We start from the raw sequence: 18,723 nt of genomic DNA, 5'->3' as shown, positions 1-18,723 counted from the left end.
TACACATTTCCTTTGGATATTATGCTGTAATATCTAAACTCTTAATTTAGAATATTTCCCTTGTTATATTGTTGTTATTTTGTTTTCATGACATTGGCATTTTTCTAAAGCCTAGGACAATTTATTATAAAATGTTCAATATTCTACATTTGATGGTTAGATCTAGTGTAAATATTTTAGCATAAATATGATATAAGCAATATTGTCTTTTTTCAGTGAATCACATCAGTAGTCATATGGTGTCAGATATATTTCTATTACTATTAGTATGTCCAAGTACCTGTTTCTGTGATACAGTAATGATAAGCATTATGAAACTGTAAAATATGTCATCACCCAAACAAGCATATTTCATTTGTGAGAAAGAATGTTGTGGCTATGTAATCTTTTCTTTCTAATGAAATTTTATTTAAATACTTTCAATTTTATACTTGCTCTAAAAATATCTGATAATATTATATTTAAAACATTATTTACATAAGCCTTCTTAGATTTTGAAGTATTTTAACAGATATGTGATCTTTCTTATCTTTTTAATATACTTTTTAGACTAAAAAAAGGGGGAGAAAACCCTGAAATATAGAATTCTGTGATTTTTTTCCCACACAGGCCTGCTTTAAATAGAAACATAGATGATAGATAGAAAGATGGATTGATAGATAGAATTTATCTAAGTGTTCCTTAATTGTGGGAGTGCTTATGCACACACATTTTGTATAAATTAATGCTTCAAAAAAAAGGCCTTGGTTAATTATACAGTGTGTAAAGGTTGGCCTTTACACACTGTATATCTGGGAAAGGGAGAACAGAGGATTGAATATATCAAATTGACAGCTCTCACTTGAGTTTATCCCTCCTGCTTTCCAGACCCATATATTCATCTATTTAATAGATATCTCAACTTGATTGTTCTAGAAACATCACAAATTTGAATGTCTCAAATTAGTACTCCTTTCATTTCTTCCCTAACCTAAACTTTGTCCTCTCTTTCACATACCGATGAATAAAATAATCACTATTCCCAATTCTGCTCTTAATCATTCCTCTTATTTAACAATCACAGGCAGTCAAGTCACCAAGTTCTATTGATTTTTGTCTTTTAATGTCCTTCAAATCTCACTTTCAAACTTATAATTTCTGCCTTAATTTACAATCTCATCAAGTGTTTGCAAGGAAGTGACAATTTCCTAAATGGTCTACCTACCTTAACCACCCTCATGAAATCTTTGTTTTATAATAGAGCCAGGATAGTCTTTGACAAAAAATCCAAGTATTATTATTCTCATTTACATTATTAAAACCTATCAAAATCTTGATTGACTTAAAAAACAAACTCCTGTCATCCACCAGAGGGCAGACAGCAGAAACAAGAAGAACTACAGTCCTGCAGCCTGTGTAACAAAAACCACATTCACAGAAAGATAGACAAGATGAAAAGGCAGAGGGCTATATACCAGATGAAGGAACAAGAAAAAACCCTAGAAAAACAACTAAATGAAGTGGAGATAGGCAACGTTCCAGAAAAAGAATTCAGAATAATGATAGTGAAGATGATCCAGGACCTTGGAAAAAGAATGGAGGCAAAGATTGAGAAGATGCAAGAAATGTTTAAAAAAGATCTAGAAGAATTAAAGAACAAAAATAGATGAACAATACAATAACGGAAATGAAAAATACACTAGAAGGAATCAATAGTGGTATAACTGAAGCAGAAGAACAGATAAGTGACCTGGAAGAAACAATGGTGGAATTCACTGCTGTGGAACAGAATAAAGAAAAAAGAATGAAAAGAAATGAAAACAGCCTAAGAGACCTCTGGGACAACATTAAATGCAACAACATTTGCAATATAGGGGCCCCAGAATGAGAAGAGAGAGAGAAAGGACCTGAGAAAATATTTGAAGAGACTGTAGTCGAAAAACTTCCCTAACATGGGAAAGGAAATAGCCACCCAAGTCCAGGAAGCACAGCGAGTCCCCTACAGGATAAACCCGAGGAGAAACATGCCAAGACACATAGTAATCAAATTGGCAAAAATTGAAGACAAAGAAAAATTATTGAAAGCAGCAAGGGAAAAACGACAAATAACACTCAAGGGAACTCCCATTAGGTTAACAGCAGATTTCTCAGCAGTAACTCTACAAACCAGGAGTGGCATGATAAACTTAAAATGATGAAAGGGAAGAACCTACAGCCAAGATTACTCTACCCAGCAAGGATCTAATTCAGATTTGATGGAGAAATCAGAAGCTTTACAGACAAGCAAAAGCTAAGAGAGTTCAGCACTACCACCAAACCAGCTCTACAACAAAAACTAAAGGAACTTCTCTAAGTGGGAAACACAAGAGAAGAAAAGGACCTACAAAAACAAACTGAAAACAATTAAGAAAATGGTAATAGGAACATACATATCAATAATTACCTTAAATGTGAATGGATTAAATGCTCCAATGAAAAGACGGAGGCTTGCTAAATGTATACAAAAACAAGACCCATATATATGCTGTCCACAAGAGACCCACTTCAGACCTAGGGACACATACAGACTGAAAGTGAGGGGATAGAAAAAGATATTCCATGCAAATGGAATTCAAAAGAAAGCTGGAGTAGCAATACTCAAATAAAATAGACTTTAAAATAAAAAATGTTACAAGAGACAAGGAAGGACACTACATAATGATCAAGGGATCAATCCAGGAAGAAGATATAACAATTATAGATATATATGCACCCAACATAGGAGCACCTCAATACATAAGGCAACTGATAACAGCTATAAAAGAGGAAATCAACAGTAACACAATGATAGTGGGAGACTTTAACACCTCACTAACACCAATAGACAGATCATCCAAACAAGGAAACACAAGCTTTAAAAGGTACAGTAGATCAGATAGATTTAACTGATATTTATAGGACATTCCATCAAAAACAGCAGATTACACTTTCTTCTCCAGTGTACACAGAACATTCTCCATGAAGATCACATTTTGGGTCACAAATCAAGCCTTAGTAAATTTAAGAAAATTGAAATCATATCAAGCATCTTATCTGACCACAACACTATGAGATTAGAAATGAATTACAGGGGAAAAAACGTAAAAAACACAAACACATGGTGGCTAAACAATACATTACTAAATAACCAAGAGATCACTGAAGAAATCAAAGAGGAAATCAAAAAATAGCTAGAGACAAATGACAATGAAAACACGACGATCCAAAACCTATGGGATGCAGCAAAAGCAGTTCTAAGAGGGAAGTTTATAGCTATACAAGCCTACCTCAGGAGCAAGAAAAATTTCAAATAAACAATGTAACATTACACATAAAGGAAATAGAGAAAGAAGAACAAACAAAACCCAAAGTTAGCAGAAGGCAAGAAATCATAAAGATCAGAGCAGAAATAAATGAAATAGAAACAAAGATAACAATAGCAAAGATCAATAAAGCTAAAAGCTAGTTCTTTGAGAAGATAAACAAAATTGATAAAGCATTAGCCAGACTCATCAAGAAAAAGAGGGAGAGGACTCAAATCAGTAAAATTAGAAATGAAAAAGGAGAAGTTATAACAGACGCCACAGAAATACAAAGTATCCTAAGAGACTACTAAAAGCAAATCTATGCCAATAAAATGGATAACCTGGAAGAAATGGACAAATTCTTAGAAAGATATAACCTTCTAAGACTGAACCAGGAAGAAATAGAAAATATGAACAGAACAATCACAAGTAATGAAATTGAAACTGTGATTAAAAATCTTTCAACAAACAAAAGTCCAGGACCTGATGGCTTCACAGGTGAATACTATCAAACATTTAGAGAAGAGCTAACACCCATCCTTCTCAAACTCTTCCAGTAAATTGCAGGTGAACGAACACTCCCAACGTCATTCTATGAGGCCATCATTACCCTGATACCAAAACCAGAGAAAGATACTACAAAATAAGAAAATTACAGACCAATATCACTGACGAATATACATGCAAAAATCCTCAACAAGATACTAGCAAACAGAATGCAACAACACATTAAAATGATCATCCACCATGATCAAGTGGGATTTATCCCAGGGATGCAAGGATTCTTCAATATATGCAAATCAATCAATGTGATACACCATATTAACAAATTGAAGAATAAAAACCATATGATCATCTCAACAGATGCAGAAAAAGCTTTTGACAAAATTCAACACCCATTTATGATAAAAAGTCTCTAGAAAGTGGGCATAGAGGAAACCTACCTCAAAATAATAAAGGCCAGATGTGACAAACCCACAGCAAACATCATTCTCCATGGTGAAAACTGAAAGCATTTGCTCTAAGATGAGGAACAAGACAAGAATGGCAACTCTCACCACTATTATTCAGCAGTTTTGGAAGTCCTAGCTGTGGCAATCAGAGAAGAAAAAGAAATAAAAGGAAGCCAAATTGGAAAAGAAGAAATAAAAGTGTCACTGTTTGCAGATGACATGATACTATACATACAGAATCCTAAAGTGGCCACCAGAAAACTACAAGAGCTAATCAATGAATATGGTAAAGTTGCAGGATACAAAATTAATGCACAGAAATCTCTTGCATTCCTATACACTAATGATGAAAAATCTGAAAGAGAAATTAAGGAAACGCTCCCATTTACCACTGCAACAAAAAGAATAAAATGCCTAGGAATAAACCTATCAGGGAGACAAAAGGCCTGTATGCAGAAAACTATAAGATACTGATGAAAGAAATCAAAGAAGATACCAACAGATGGAGAGATATACCATGTTCTTGGATTGCAAGAATCAATATTGTGAAAATGACTATACTACCCAAAGCAATCTACAGATGCAATGCAATCCCTATCAAATTACCAATGGCATTTTTTACAGAACTAGGACAAAAAATCTTAAAATTTGTATGAAGACACAAAAGACCCTGAATAGCCAAAGCAGTCTTGCAGGGAAAAAATGGAGCTGTTGGAATCAGACTCCCTGACTACAGACTATACTATAAAGCAACAGTAATCAAGACAATATGGTACTGGCACAAAAACAGAAATATAGATCAATGGAACAGGATAGAAAGCCCAGAGATAAACCCACACACCTATGGTCAACTAACCTATGACAAAGGAGGCAAGGACATACAGTGGAGAAAGATAGCTTCTTCAATAAGTGTTGCTGGGAAAACTGGACAGCTGTATGTAAAAGAATTAAATTAAAACACCCCTTAACACCATACACAGAAGTAAATTCAAAATGGATTAGAGACCTAAATATAAGACCAGGAACTGTAAAACTCTTAGAGGAAAACATAGGAAGAACACTCTTTGATAGCAAGGTATTTTTTGATCCACCTCCTAGAGTAATGGAAATAAAAATAAAAATAAACAAATGGGAGCTAATGAAACTTAAAAGCTTTTGCACAGCAAAGGAAACCATAAACAAGATGAAAAAGGCAACCTTCAGAATGGGGGAAAATATTTGCAAATCAATCATCGAACAAAGGATTAATCTCCAAAATATATAAACAGCTCAGGCAGCTCAATATTAAAAAAACAACCCAATCCAAAAATGGGCAGAGGACCTAAATAGATATTTCTCCAAAGAAGACATACAAATGGCCAAGAAGCCCATGAAAAGCTGCTCAACATCACTAATTATTAGAGAAATGCAAATCAAAACTACAATGAGGTATCACCTCACACCAGTTAGAATGGGCTTCATCAGAAAATCTACAAACAACAAATGCTGAAGAGGGTGTGGAGAAAAGGGAACCCTCTTGCCCTGTTCTTGGGAATGTAAACTGATACAGCCACTATGGAGAATAGTATGGAGGTTCCTTAAAAAACTAAAAATAGAATTACCATATGATCCAGCAGTCCCACTACTGGGCATATACCCAGAGAAAACCATAATTCAAAAATACGCATGCACCCCAATGTTCATTGCAGCACTATTTACAGTAGCAGATCATGGAAGCAACCTAAATGCCCATCGACGAATGAATAAAGAAGATGTGGTATATATATATACAATGGAATATTACTCAGCCATAAAAAGTAACTAACTTGAGTCATTTGTGGAGACGTGGATGCACCTAGAGACTGTCATACAGAGTGGAGTAAGTCAAAAAGCAAATATCGTATATTAATGCATATATGTGGAACCTAGAAAATGGTACATATGAACTGGTTTGCAGAGCAGGAATTGAGACACAGATGTAGAAAACAAACGTATGGACACCAAGGGAGGAAAGAGGCGGGGTTAGAGGTGGTGGTGTGATGAACTGGGAGTTTGGTATTGACATGTATACACTGATGTGTATAAAATGGATGACTAATAAGAAAAAATAAATTAATGAAAAATAAATATTAAAAAAAAAAGAGGACTTCCGTGGTGGTGCAGTGGTTGAGAGTCAGCCTGCCGATGCAGGGGACATGAGTTCGTGCCCCGGTCTGGGAAGATCCCATATGCCGCGGAGTGGCTGGGCCCGTGAGCCATGGCTGCTGAGCCTGTGTGTCTGAAGCCTGTGCTCTGCAATGGGAGAGGCCACAACAGTGAGAGACCCGCGTACCGCAAAAAAAAAAGGAAATTGAATACAAGAAGAAAGAAAAGTGTAGATTTCCATGTTCAATGATCTAATATTATCCTTAGCTCTGGTTATATGTGAACATATATATGAATTAAAAAAAAAGACAACTCAAAAAAAACCCAAACTCCTTATGAGATGGCTCTTTTTCAGCTCTATTTTCAAATACCAAATGTATGTCTGTGGTTTAGTCACCATGACCAACATACAGAGATATTTTAGGTTCTGACTCTGTCATTCTTCCATGCATTATGCATGCATGCTTTCCCGTGCTAAGCTGTTGGAATTCAAGAAGAGCAAAAGCATACATGCTCTCTGTTTTCATAGAACTTAGAATGCAGAGAGTAATTTAAAACTGACAAAGATAAAAAAGAAAGGGTGGAAAGAGTGTGGAGAAAAGGGAACCCTCTTGCACTGTTGCTGGGAATGTAAATTGATACAGCCACTCTGGAGAACAGTATGGAGTTTCCTTTAAAAACTAAAAATAGGACTACCATATGACCCAGCAATCCCACTACTGGGCATATACCCTGAGAAATCCATAATTCAAAAAGAGTCATGTACCAAAATGTTCATTGCAGCTGTATTTACAATAGCCTGGAGATGGAAACAACCTAAGTGTCAATCATCGGATGAATGGATAAAGAAGATGTGGCACATATATACAATGGGATATTACTCAGCCATAAAAAGAAACAAAATTGAGTTATTTGCAGTGAAGTGAATGGACCTAGGGACTGTCATACAGAGTGAAGTAAGTCAGAAAGAGAAAAACAAATACTGTATGCTAATGCATATGTATATGGAATCTAAAAAAACAAAAAGGTTCTTAAGAACCTATGGGAAGGACAGGAATAAAGACACAGACGTAGAGAATGGACTTGAGGACACGGGTAGGGGGAAGGGTAAGCTGGGACGAAGTGAGAGAGTGGCATGGACATATGTATACTACCAAATGTAAAATAGGTAGCTAATGGAAAGCAGCCGCATTGCATAGGGAGATCAGCTCAGTGCTTTGTGTTCACCTAGAGGGGTGGGATAGGGCGGGTGGGAGGAAGATGCAAGAGGGAGGAGAAATGGGGATAAATGTATATGTATAGCTGATTTACTTTGTTATAAAGCGGAAACTAACACACCATTGTAAAGCAATTATACTCCAATAAAGATGTTTATAAAAAGAAAGGAAAGGTTCTGTTCTCCTGTAAACTCATTTGTCATCTTATAAATTGAATTACCTTAATTAGTTCTCATTTTCTTCTCTATATAATGAAAATACTATTTCATAGGGGTTCCTCATAGATTGAAAACAATAACAGAAGTAGTGGAGAAAAGAGAAATGTGAGACCCATTCTATCAGAGAAGAGCTAAAACTAAACTTTGTAACAGGCTTTGGAAAATGGAAAGAGAATGATTACAAAGAAAGGAGCTAAAGAAGATTGAAATATCATGTTGATCTAATGGGAAAGAATATAATGAGGGATCTCATTTAAAACATAAAAGTTTGAAGATGATTGGAAACAAGATAAACTTGGAAAATAATTTTGAGGTCTCCCAAAGTATACAATCAGGTTATTGATAAATAACGGAAATTTGCAAATATGGATCAAGAAATTGGACAAATTGTAGTCATTCTTGTAGAAGTGATAGTTAAGTCCTGATATGAGGTCCCTGAGAGAGTACAGATTGAAAAACACAAAGGCCCAAGGACAAATTTTGGTGAGTGAAACCACTCACAAATGGAGAGAAAGGAAGCAAGCTTCGGTGAAGTGGGGAGTAAAGGGATATAAAAAATGAGAAGGTATTTCAGTGTTACAGGAGTTAAAAAAGAAGAGAGATTCAGGTATTGAGGTCTCAGTTTTGTGAATTTGCAGGTTATCAGGAATCTGTGAGAGATCATTTTTTAGTAGAGAAAAGGATATACAAGTTGCTTTGCAATTAACTGAAGGGAATGTAGAGAGTATAGAAATAGAAGCAGTGACCATAGACTATTTCTATAAGCATTTCAATATAATAACATTTTAAAAGATAACTCTATAAGGTGAATTCAAAGGGAGTCAAAGAAAAGAGTAAAAGCTTTTTAGGCAAATGGAGAGAAATATTATATGCCAAGGGGAAGGAGCTAGCAGAGAAGAATTTTGAAAATGGCAAAGAGATAAAATAATTCATAAAGCAAAATTCTTAATACAGAAGGGGATAGAATTTTTAGCATAAAGGCTGAAGTTAGCTTTAAATTAAAAATGGAATACCACCAATTCCTTAAAATTAGTTGAAGCAGAAGAGAATAAATGAAAGTTAATGAGTTTGGAGATGATGAATTTGGAGAGATGAGTGATGTAAATTCTTACACACGGGTGGTCATCTAGGGTGAGGTGGGAAGAGAGGAAGTTCTAGAAGAAAATGATGTTGGAAATGTAGAAAGAGCTGCCTTTTGGAATATTTTAGTAGAAAAGTAGGAATAAGTAAAACAATTATTAGCCCAGCTAAAGCTAAAAACAGGAGGTTGTCAGCCAGGAAGCTGACAATGATAAATCGTTTTATTCTAAAACATCTGGGAATGAAGGAAATTAGGAGTTTACACTGGAACCAGGATGAGCACTGAGGGCTGAAAAGATGTTAAATAACATCACTTTGGAGGAAATCGGTTGGGAACAGTGTATTAAAACAATAATAAATGGAGAACATTGAGGAATTATCCAGGTTTGGGGTTGTGAATGCCAGTTAAGGTAGAAGATTAAGGGGACAGAATATTTTAGAGTTTTAGGAGGCGCACAGGTATAATGGCTGACTTTGAAGGAAAATATATGAAATTAAAGAACAAATTCAGTAACTGTGAACAAGTATGAGATAGTCAAGAATCCCATGCTGGTCAGAGAGTGAAATTTCCAGATACCTTAAAAGAGGAGCAATTCTAAATAGCAAATTTGTTCTATTTGAATATAAAATATTGAGGCAGGAATTAAACCTTCGAGTTCTACCTTATTAGCATCAGAATCTAGTAGAGAGAATGGAGGTTTTCATATCTTGATTAATTTCACGCTCAGTTTCTCCTTGAATTCTGCTTCCTTAGGTGCAAATTCTACATTGATGTATTTGGAGGAAACTTAAATAAGGAGATGGATTCTGAATTTGAATCTAAATCTTAACTGTAAGTATATTTTATTTTATGTAAAATATATCATGGAGCCTTTACACCATCAAATGTTTCACTACCCTCTTTCCTTTCTAACACAATGGAGGGGTAAACGATTTTCGTTAACTGCTCATGTTGCTTATATGAATGTTTTTATAGGTACAGTATTGCTCTTGAGTCAATAATTCAGGTTTGAATAAAACGAATATGAAAATGTTCTGTGATATAACTAGAGAGGTTCTGTTAAATTATAGTTAATGAGAGCTATTCTCAGCAAGACAGGATGTTTAATCTCATTAACAAATACCATCATTTGGCTAAATATGAAGTGCCTTAATGAATGGTTTGCATCTTTTATGTGAGAGACTTATGAGCCTATGGTTAATGTGTCCTGATTATTTGAGATAAATTAATCTAAAACAAACAACCAAATATATGCAAAACATTCGTCTAGGTGCTTTTTTCCTATTAGAAAAAAGAGACGTTGTAAAAAGCTATTTGATGCTGCCAGCTGCCTTCTTTATAAATAAATACAACTGCAACTATTTGGCTTTTCCTCTGGAACTTTCAAATTGTTATGGTGCAAATAGTTCATTGCTTTGAGACGATTTGAAATTCTCCAAGTAGACCTTTTCTTCCTGTTTTCTCTCCATTTACTCTAAAGCAATTTTAAACATTTGTATTAAAAATATTTGTGCACCTACAAGATTGATATCTTTAGAAACAAAATAAAATATTGTAAAATATTTTAAAACAAAAATGTATTGATATTACAGAAAGGAAAGAATGACTTTAATTTAAAAAAATGGAAACCTTATTCAGAAATAAGTTCTACATGTTGTTCACAAGGTTCTTATCACTAGTGATGAGAAAGAATTTTTTTTTCTTTCTAATTCTGCTAATTCTTCTTTGCAAGTTTTAAGTGTAACGTAATTATTCCAGGGGATCTGTATATGATCACATCCACAGACAGGCATTGACTCTACTGGTGTAATAGAAATTCAAAACAGAGCTTCTTACACTTGTTGAATTTATACTCTAGCCAGTGACTCAGGAACACCTCCAGTTTTCTGCATCCACTCCCACTCATATATAGAAATACTTCTTAAAAATAAAGACCTATTTAAACAAATACAATATAAATAACAACTTTGATATGAATCTTATGTCCTCTTTCTTCCTGATGTACATAAGAGGAAGAAAACCTGTATACATTTACTGACATTCAATTTATTTGAGATCTAGGAATCTGTTATACAGTAAGAGTAAACCACGTTTGTCTAGATTTTTACAATTCAGCAAATGCTTTGACACCCATCATTTCTCTGAGGTTATGTGTCTAGCTGAGGTCATTCAGAGAAGTGAAAAAAGCATAACACTTGATGAAAATATTAACAAATCAATTTTACCTCAAATGGCTTAAAAACATATTCTACTCTATCAGAATTGTAAATTGTATTCTCTCCACTCTGCCAGGTGGATAAACCTATTTAGCAAATTCTGCTTTGCAAGTTTTATTTTATCAGTTATTTTCTAACAGGCTTTTACATAGTGTCAGAATTATTATAATTCTCCTACTGTCATACTAAAACAACGGAACATCTTCTAAAACATCCACTTGTTGAATAAGTGGGCCAATTTGGAAAATTTGATGTTGATTAGTAAGTAAATATAAACATATTTAAAGTAGATTGAGAAATTTTAGACTCTGTCCAGGTTCATGTTTCTAAGAGCCAGATGACTAGAATAATACTTTTAAATGATAAAACTTAGCTGGCACCATTAAAAAAATGATAGTGTGATGCTTACAAGATAGCACATAAAAAATAAAAAATAAATGGTTTTAGAACTAAAGGAATAGAACAGCAGTGATGAACAGTCCATGACAATGTTGGGGATCACTGGCTAAAAGCTCATTACAATATCATAACTAAAAATTGTAGAGTGAATGAGGCAAGGTTTCAGATATGAAGAAAGAACGAAACTAATTTTTTCTCTATACTTCACAGCTTTGAATCTAACTAGCTCATGTGATAGAAATTTGTAAAAGTAAAAAAAAAAAGTAATGTAAATAAATAAATTTGAACTGAAATTTTTTCTTTTCTTTTTTTTTTTTTTTTTGCGGTACGCGGGCCTCTCACTGTTGTGGCCTCTCCCGTTGCGGAGCACAGGCTCCGGACGCGCAGGCTCAGCGGCCATGGCTCACGGGCCCAGCCGCTCCGCAGCATGTGGGATCTTCCCAGACCGGGGCACGAACCCGTGTCCCCTGCATTGGCAGGCGGACTCTCAACCACTGCGCCACCAGGGAAGCCCTGAACTGAAATTTGAAATAATAAATATAAGGAAAGGGGACAGGAAAAACAGAAACATGATCCACATTGATTTCACAATGAAATGCCATGTATTTCTTTTGAATAGAATACAAGTTTAATCAAACATTTGTAAATTAAGATTTTAAAAAAAGTAACATAGGAAGCTTACAAAAGAGAACAGCTTATTCATTAACATTTGTTTTTCTTATTAAAATGCACTCTTCCTGGGGCACCTTTACAGGCTAATTTTTTTTTTTTTTAAGTATGTGACATTATTGTCTTGATAGCAGTTATCAAATGAGCCAGGAATGTATGTCATCTCCAGTGTTTCCTAGAAGCCTGCTTCCAGGAACAGATTTTGCATCTCTTCTATAATTTTACTGAATGTCTGAAAGGTACAATAAAAGGGAATCTGTCTGCAAAGTGATCCTTTAGTTGTAAAGTGCACTTTGATGTAGATAGCTCTTCAGATTAAGTGAAACCTTGTATTCAGTAATACCAAATGGTACATCTACTTTACAGCACATGTTAAATTTGGAAAGTTGTGTTAAAGCACCTAGAAATCTGTTGGTTAACAAGAGGATCAACATAAAGAATGAATTCTGTTGAAACTGTTTTTCAGATTTTTAATTTTTATAAAAATAGAGCTAGACTCAGGGACTGATTACTACCAACGCTTACCTGGTTAGTCCCACATGACGTCCGCTCACTGATGAACTTAAAAACAGTTGTTCAGACCAGACTGATGAGTGAGAATCATTGTCTCAATGATGGGAGAAGTTAGACAGATTTCATTAGTGAGGGGATTTGAGGGTAGGAAGGTTTTGTTTAGTTCCACTGAATGCTTTTATGATATCTTAATGACGCCAAATTGAATATAAAGATTATAGGTTAGAGAATTTGCTTTCAATTCAAAACATGAGAATTGAAGCAGAGTTGTTACAAAGCTTTATGGTTTTGAACTTGGACAACTTAATCATTAGATATAGAACTCATATAGAGTCCAGAAGGGAAAATTTAGTCAAGTGTTTGGACATCGAAATGTGAAAAGCTAAAGAGAATTTGATTCATTTTCTGTAAATAAGATGTGACAGAAAAGTTCAGGGACATGTTGTTGGAACCAGATGAATCCAAGCTTATTGTATGGTAACATTGGGAACGAATTTGTGCAATTGTCATTGTTTTAGGAAAGTTAAAGGTGTAATAATACCATTAAGATTCTTTGATATCTTTTTTATTTTTTATTTAATTTATTTTTGGCTGTGTTGGGTCTTCATTGCTGCGCGTGGGCTCTCTCTAGTTGCGGTGAGCCGGGAGCTACTCTTATATTTCTTATAAAATGTTACCCTTTCCTCTTTATCTAGCCCACCACTTTAATCTAAAAATAATTGGTATATTGAAAATGTCTATTCTTTTGAAATTTTCTTCAAACATAGGGATTCTTAATGTAGTGTATCATTATTCCTGTGCCATTGTTCTTAGTACAAGAAGGACACAGAATGCATTTGCAGGAATGCTTGGTTTTCCCTCTCACCTTTCGTTTTCTCTATGCCCGCTTATTACTTTGACTCTTGATCAAAGCCTCGGAGAATACTCTGGAGTGTTAGGGGAGGTCTGTTTTCTGGTTTCGTAAGGGCTGACCCCTACATCTTTCCAAATTATCAACCTCTCTTGGTGGTTACTTGCAAGTGCTGTGGGCAAGTGTGAGGCCTCAGGACTTGGGCATAAAGGGAGAAAACGTTTCCTTTCCTTGGAGGAGCAAGTGCTGGGAATGCTATAGTTCGTTTCTGAGATACTTTTGCTACTGGGAGCAAATTAGACACAGTAAAGGGACACACAGACACACACACATACACACAAATGAGAGCATTTTGTTGTGTGAAAGATTCACAATTCTGAAATAAAATGAAGTCCTTTTGTGTATAACTAAGAGTAGGAGAAACATACAGCTATGATTAAAGCTGTTTTGTATTCTTTTCATAGGTCTTTATGTTATTTCAAAAATATATTTATCTTCTAGTGACTATAACATGTTAAAAATTTTTAGAAAAATGTGTGGCATCTAGATTATTTTCGTTCTTTCAATTCGTTAAACATTTATTAAGTTTATAGTTGTGGTAAAATATTGTGCTGAATTTTGAGGGAATAAAAGAGAGAAGAGATGTAACTCCTGACCTGAATGAATATTTAAATATCCCAAAAGGATTTAAATGGAGTATTTTTCAATCATACAGACAATATTACAGGCAGTATTCAGAAGCCTAAATAATATTATTAGTATAATTTAAAGTACTTTATCATTACTCTCCCAATAACTTGAGACTAATTGGTTTTAACAGTACAAGTAATTAAATAACATATTAGTGTAGATATCAAACAACTCAACATATTTTCAAACAAAATGACATAAATCTTTATAACTTGTAATTAAAGGGTTGTTTTCCATATAAAAAGTTGGTATTCACGAAATGACTAGGGTACAATAAAATAATAAATGTGCATGAGATTTTTAAAAAAATAATAAAAGATTATTGACATAGAGAAATTGAAACATCTAGTAAATATTTGTCTCTGTGCTTAACAAAAGACATGTAATAAAATGCTAAACAAACAAGTAAATATTTATAGAGCACACAGAGTCACGTTCCAAACACATTTTGATAATAAATCTCCCGTATGGTAATACCCTTGAAATTAAAGTTTGAGAAAAGTAAATAAATCACAATTGAAAAAAAATCAGGGTTTTAAAGGCAAAAGAAAAAAAAAGCTATTACCTAATAACAGCAACTTTACAGTTCTTGCATCTCGCTCAGCATCTTCCTGAAGCTTTTTCTCCAGTTCTTTTGATCTTTTGCCTGACTCCTTGCTCTCTGAACTAATTCCACTTCCCATCTTGTAGTGTTTGATACTTGTCAGTTTATTTGCTCAAAGTTTTTGAAACGTAGAGCACAGCTCTGGTTTGGACATAGGATGTAAAAGCAATGCTCTGCTGAAATACCCAATAGCCCATTCCCTCATTTTCTAAGACTCTGCTTTGACTAAGGAGATGCTTTCTAGCTGTCACCTGATCAAAGGGTAAAAACCATACAACGCTATGGCAGCTAAAGAGAAAATTCTTTATGCTTTCAGATTAAATGATTACTTCTGACGCATCTTCAAACCTACTCTTCTTCCTTACAAAATAGCATACAATAATGTAGAAAGTTGTCAAAATCTGTACACTAAAGATAATCTGAAATGAACAGTTCAAATAGAATGTTTCTCACTAATAAGCAATCTTTATTACATGATTTAAAGTTATAATTACTAATGAACAAGCTTGTGTCTTGTTTTTAGATATATGAGTCTTGAAATTCTTCATAATCACTCTAATATCACTATCAGAATATTTATATTGAATCACGCAAATTTATAGCCTTGCTACGCTTAGATTATGACTCAAAATGACTGAGACTTAGTATCTGTCAGCCAACTAGAAAACAGCTTTTTATTTAAAAAACGGAAATAAATACATGCAGTTCTTACATCTGTACACATTGCTGTGTTGCCAAACATAGAATTCAACACACAGTGCCCTTAAATTACTTATTTTGGTCTCTTAGGATCGATTTCTGTAAATTGAGCTTTTACTGCTTGTGAGAAAGTCAATCCATCAACATTAATTGAGGATCCGCTTGGTGTAGACACTGAAATGTGTTTGATTCAAGCAATACATTAACTCTTTGGGGCCATTAAGCAACAGCTGCTGTGCTGGAAGGACTTTGATTGATTTGGTACTGAGGGAACAAAAAGCAATATTCTTTGTAACCGTAGGTCATTTGGTTTCTCCTGAAAAGTAAGAACAGTAAATACACCTAAATATGTTCCATGCCTTTTGACTACCCCAGTAGATGCCATGTCCTTCTTGATGAGCTGCAAGCTTGGGGACAGAGAGTCTGTTGTATAATTTTTTGTTCATATGAAGCATAAAGTGCTTAGGTAGTCAAGTGATGTTTTCCTTATAAACAGAGTTGGCTACCTGTGGCAGCAGGCAAATCTCTCAGTGCACATTTTGGGACTTGTGAACACGCCTAACTGGGAAATGTTAGAATATAGTCAGTCCATCAGCATGTTGGTGCTGTTCTTGTGGTACCATGGGCAAAGTCTGAACGGGTGGATTTTTGCATATTCATAGAACAAGGAACTAGGCTGTCCAATTCAATACATAGTCCTGCTTTGTTTACTTTTTCACATACAATGTTAGGCTGTCGATACATAAGTGTAGTCAAAACTTTCTGGATTTCATCCATCCAAAGCCATTTTATGATAGTGTAAGGATGTGGAAAGGTAGGTATGTGAGGGTCCATGCAAATCATGTGGTGTTGCTTTTAGAATGCAAAGGGCCTGCCCCAAGGGAACAAGATTTGCAATGACTGCTTTATTTATACTCATCCACGAACACGGAGTCTATGCTAACTGCAACACGAGATCACAAACGTTAAAATCTTTTATTTATTTTTCTTATAAATTTATTTTATTTATTTATTTTTGGCTGCATTGGGTCTTCCTTGCTGCGCGCAGGCTTTCTCTAGTTGCGGCAGGCGGGGGCTACTCCTAGTTGCAGTGCGCAGGCTTCTCACTGCAGTGTCTTCTCTTGTTGCGGAGCACGGGTTCTAGGTACACGGGCTTCAGTAGTTGGAGCACACGGGCTCAGTAGTTGTGGCTCGCGGGCTCTAGAGTGCAGGCTCAGTAGTTGTGGCGCACGAGCTTAGTTGCTCTGCGGCGTGTGGGGTCTTCTTGGACCAGGGCTTGAACCCGTGTCCCTGGCATTGGCAGGCGGATTCTCAACCACTGCGCCACCAGGGAAGCCCCCGTTAAAATCTTTTTGCCTTTTGTTTTTACGTAAAAATTGAATGTAAAGTACCTTGAATATAAAAGACTCTTGTATGTTCCATAGCAATTATGAACGGATAAGGTACTTCGTATAATTGCATTCAGGTAAATATACCCCATAGCTTTTTGGTGGGGACATACCCTGGCTTTGAAAGGGTATGTGTTTTAGTAGGACTTCCTAAGTGGGTTACTGACGAAAACAGACCAGCTCTTTCAGGAGTAGAGTTGTGCATTTTCTGCACTGTATAAAATTATGAATTTCCACTTTTCTGTGTAACCCAGAATGTTTAGTCATCAACTTTATGAGATTATTATGTGATTTTTTTCATCAGTGACTAAAATAATCTTGACATAAAATTCAAGATGTGTCTATATTTAAGGGAGGGAGGCTGGAGAAAGCCAGAGAAAAGAGAAAGGCTTCTTTCCCATCCCTTTCTCCTGGGTGCCTGGGACACAACTTCAATAATGACTTGAGGTTAATACAGCTATTAATCCATGATGCTTCACTTGGGATTATGGCTTTCTGGACCCAAGAAAATGATGACAATAAAACAGTAAATTCTGCTAGAGTGAGCACAACATCTTATTAGCTTGGATGTCCTCCACAGTATTTGGCACAGTGCTAACCAGAGGAAATGTTCAAAAATTATTTCTTTTTAAAAAATTGATAAGAGACCTGGGGCCTTTTTGGTATGTGCTCTGCTGAGGTGACAGTATGGTTAGCATTTCTTTCCAAGGTTCAACGTCATAGTGGGTCTATCTCAACAGCCTAGAAATTTTAGAGTGACTCAAAAAATCAACAAAAAAGCCCAGTTTTAGTCAGAAGTTATGTCAATATCTATTGATACAATGACAACTGTTAGCCCAATATTTACCCCCTTTTTTTTTCCTCAGCCTTAAAAATAACACCAGCACACTCCCTTTCTATTGTTCAACCTTGCTCCATAGTGAGGGAAAGTTGATAGACAATGTCAATAGGAAAAGGTAACTAAATTCGATGTTTTTGTTCAAGGAAAAATGTGACCATAAATTTTGTTCTTTAAAACAGAAACATAAAGCTATTCAAGACCATAGCATGTTAGAGTTTCATATATTGACCAGCTAAAAAAGGCAGATTACTTTGTGTACACATATACACACACACACACACAGATACACACGTATGTGCATGCCCAACCCAAACACACACACAAAGCAAAACACACTGTTGGAGCATCATGGTCTTTTAAAATAGTCATTCAAAAATGACTTCTAAGAACATTGTTGCCTTTAAAAAAAAAAAATCACAAACCTGATTGTCAACATCTTCTTTGGGCAACAGGCTGTGCTAGAAAGAAAATTGAGGAGGTGAAATACAAAGAGTGAGTCCTCAATGCTAAAGGTCACTGAAATACTGCAAGTTTATATGGTGTCATAATTTTTCCTCTGTTTTGGATCAGGTTCTCTGAATCTTCAGACTGGGACATTAGCCTTTAAACAGTTTGAATAATCACCATTTTACATTTATATTTCAACATCTAGCTTGAGATAACGTGTGATTATTTACCATTTGCTTTTAGTATTGAGATGTCAACCTACGTTTTTAGAGATGTCTCTTTTGCCGGTATTACCGGATCTAAAATAGTCATCAAGCTGGATTTCCCCTGAGATTGTGACATGTGGCTGACATCAATAAGTGGCTTCAGTAGCTCAGCTCCTTCTGAAAATTGTCAAATCAGGTTGCCATCTGTATTATTTATTTTTTTTCCATATCTAATAGGAGGTGTTGACTTCAGGCATTGGGTCCCTGGGTGGTTTGAGTCCTGGCTCCCTTAGCGATGACCTTTAT

General features: G+C 35.2%; 1 protein-coding gene across 1 annotated transcript in view; it reads right to left on the bottom strand.

The window, feature by feature from the left end:
- GNAT3 (G protein subunit alpha transducin 3) overlaps positions 1–14,915 on the bottom strand; it is a 50,358-nt gene extending 35,443 nt beyond the window's left edge. The window contains 2 exon segments of the mRNA XM_060156184.1: positions 9,617–9,681; positions 14,798–14,915. Coding sequence (XP_060012167.1) covers positions 9,617–9,681; positions 14,798–14,915 — 183 coding nt within the window.
- Positions 14,916–18,723: the final 3,808 nt, after the last annotated feature.

The sequence above is a fragment of the Lagenorhynchus albirostris genome, chromosome 8 (assembly GCF_949774975.1).
Source record: "Lagenorhynchus albirostris chromosome 8, mLagAlb1.1, whole genome shotgun sequence".
NCBI classification, from domain to species: Eukaryota; Metazoa; Chordata; class Mammalia; order Artiodactyla; family Delphinidae; genus Lagenorhynchus; species Lagenorhynchus albirostris.
The sequence above is the reverse complement of the archived record's forward strand: the minus strand, read 5'-3'. Positions and strand labels throughout refer to the sequence as shown.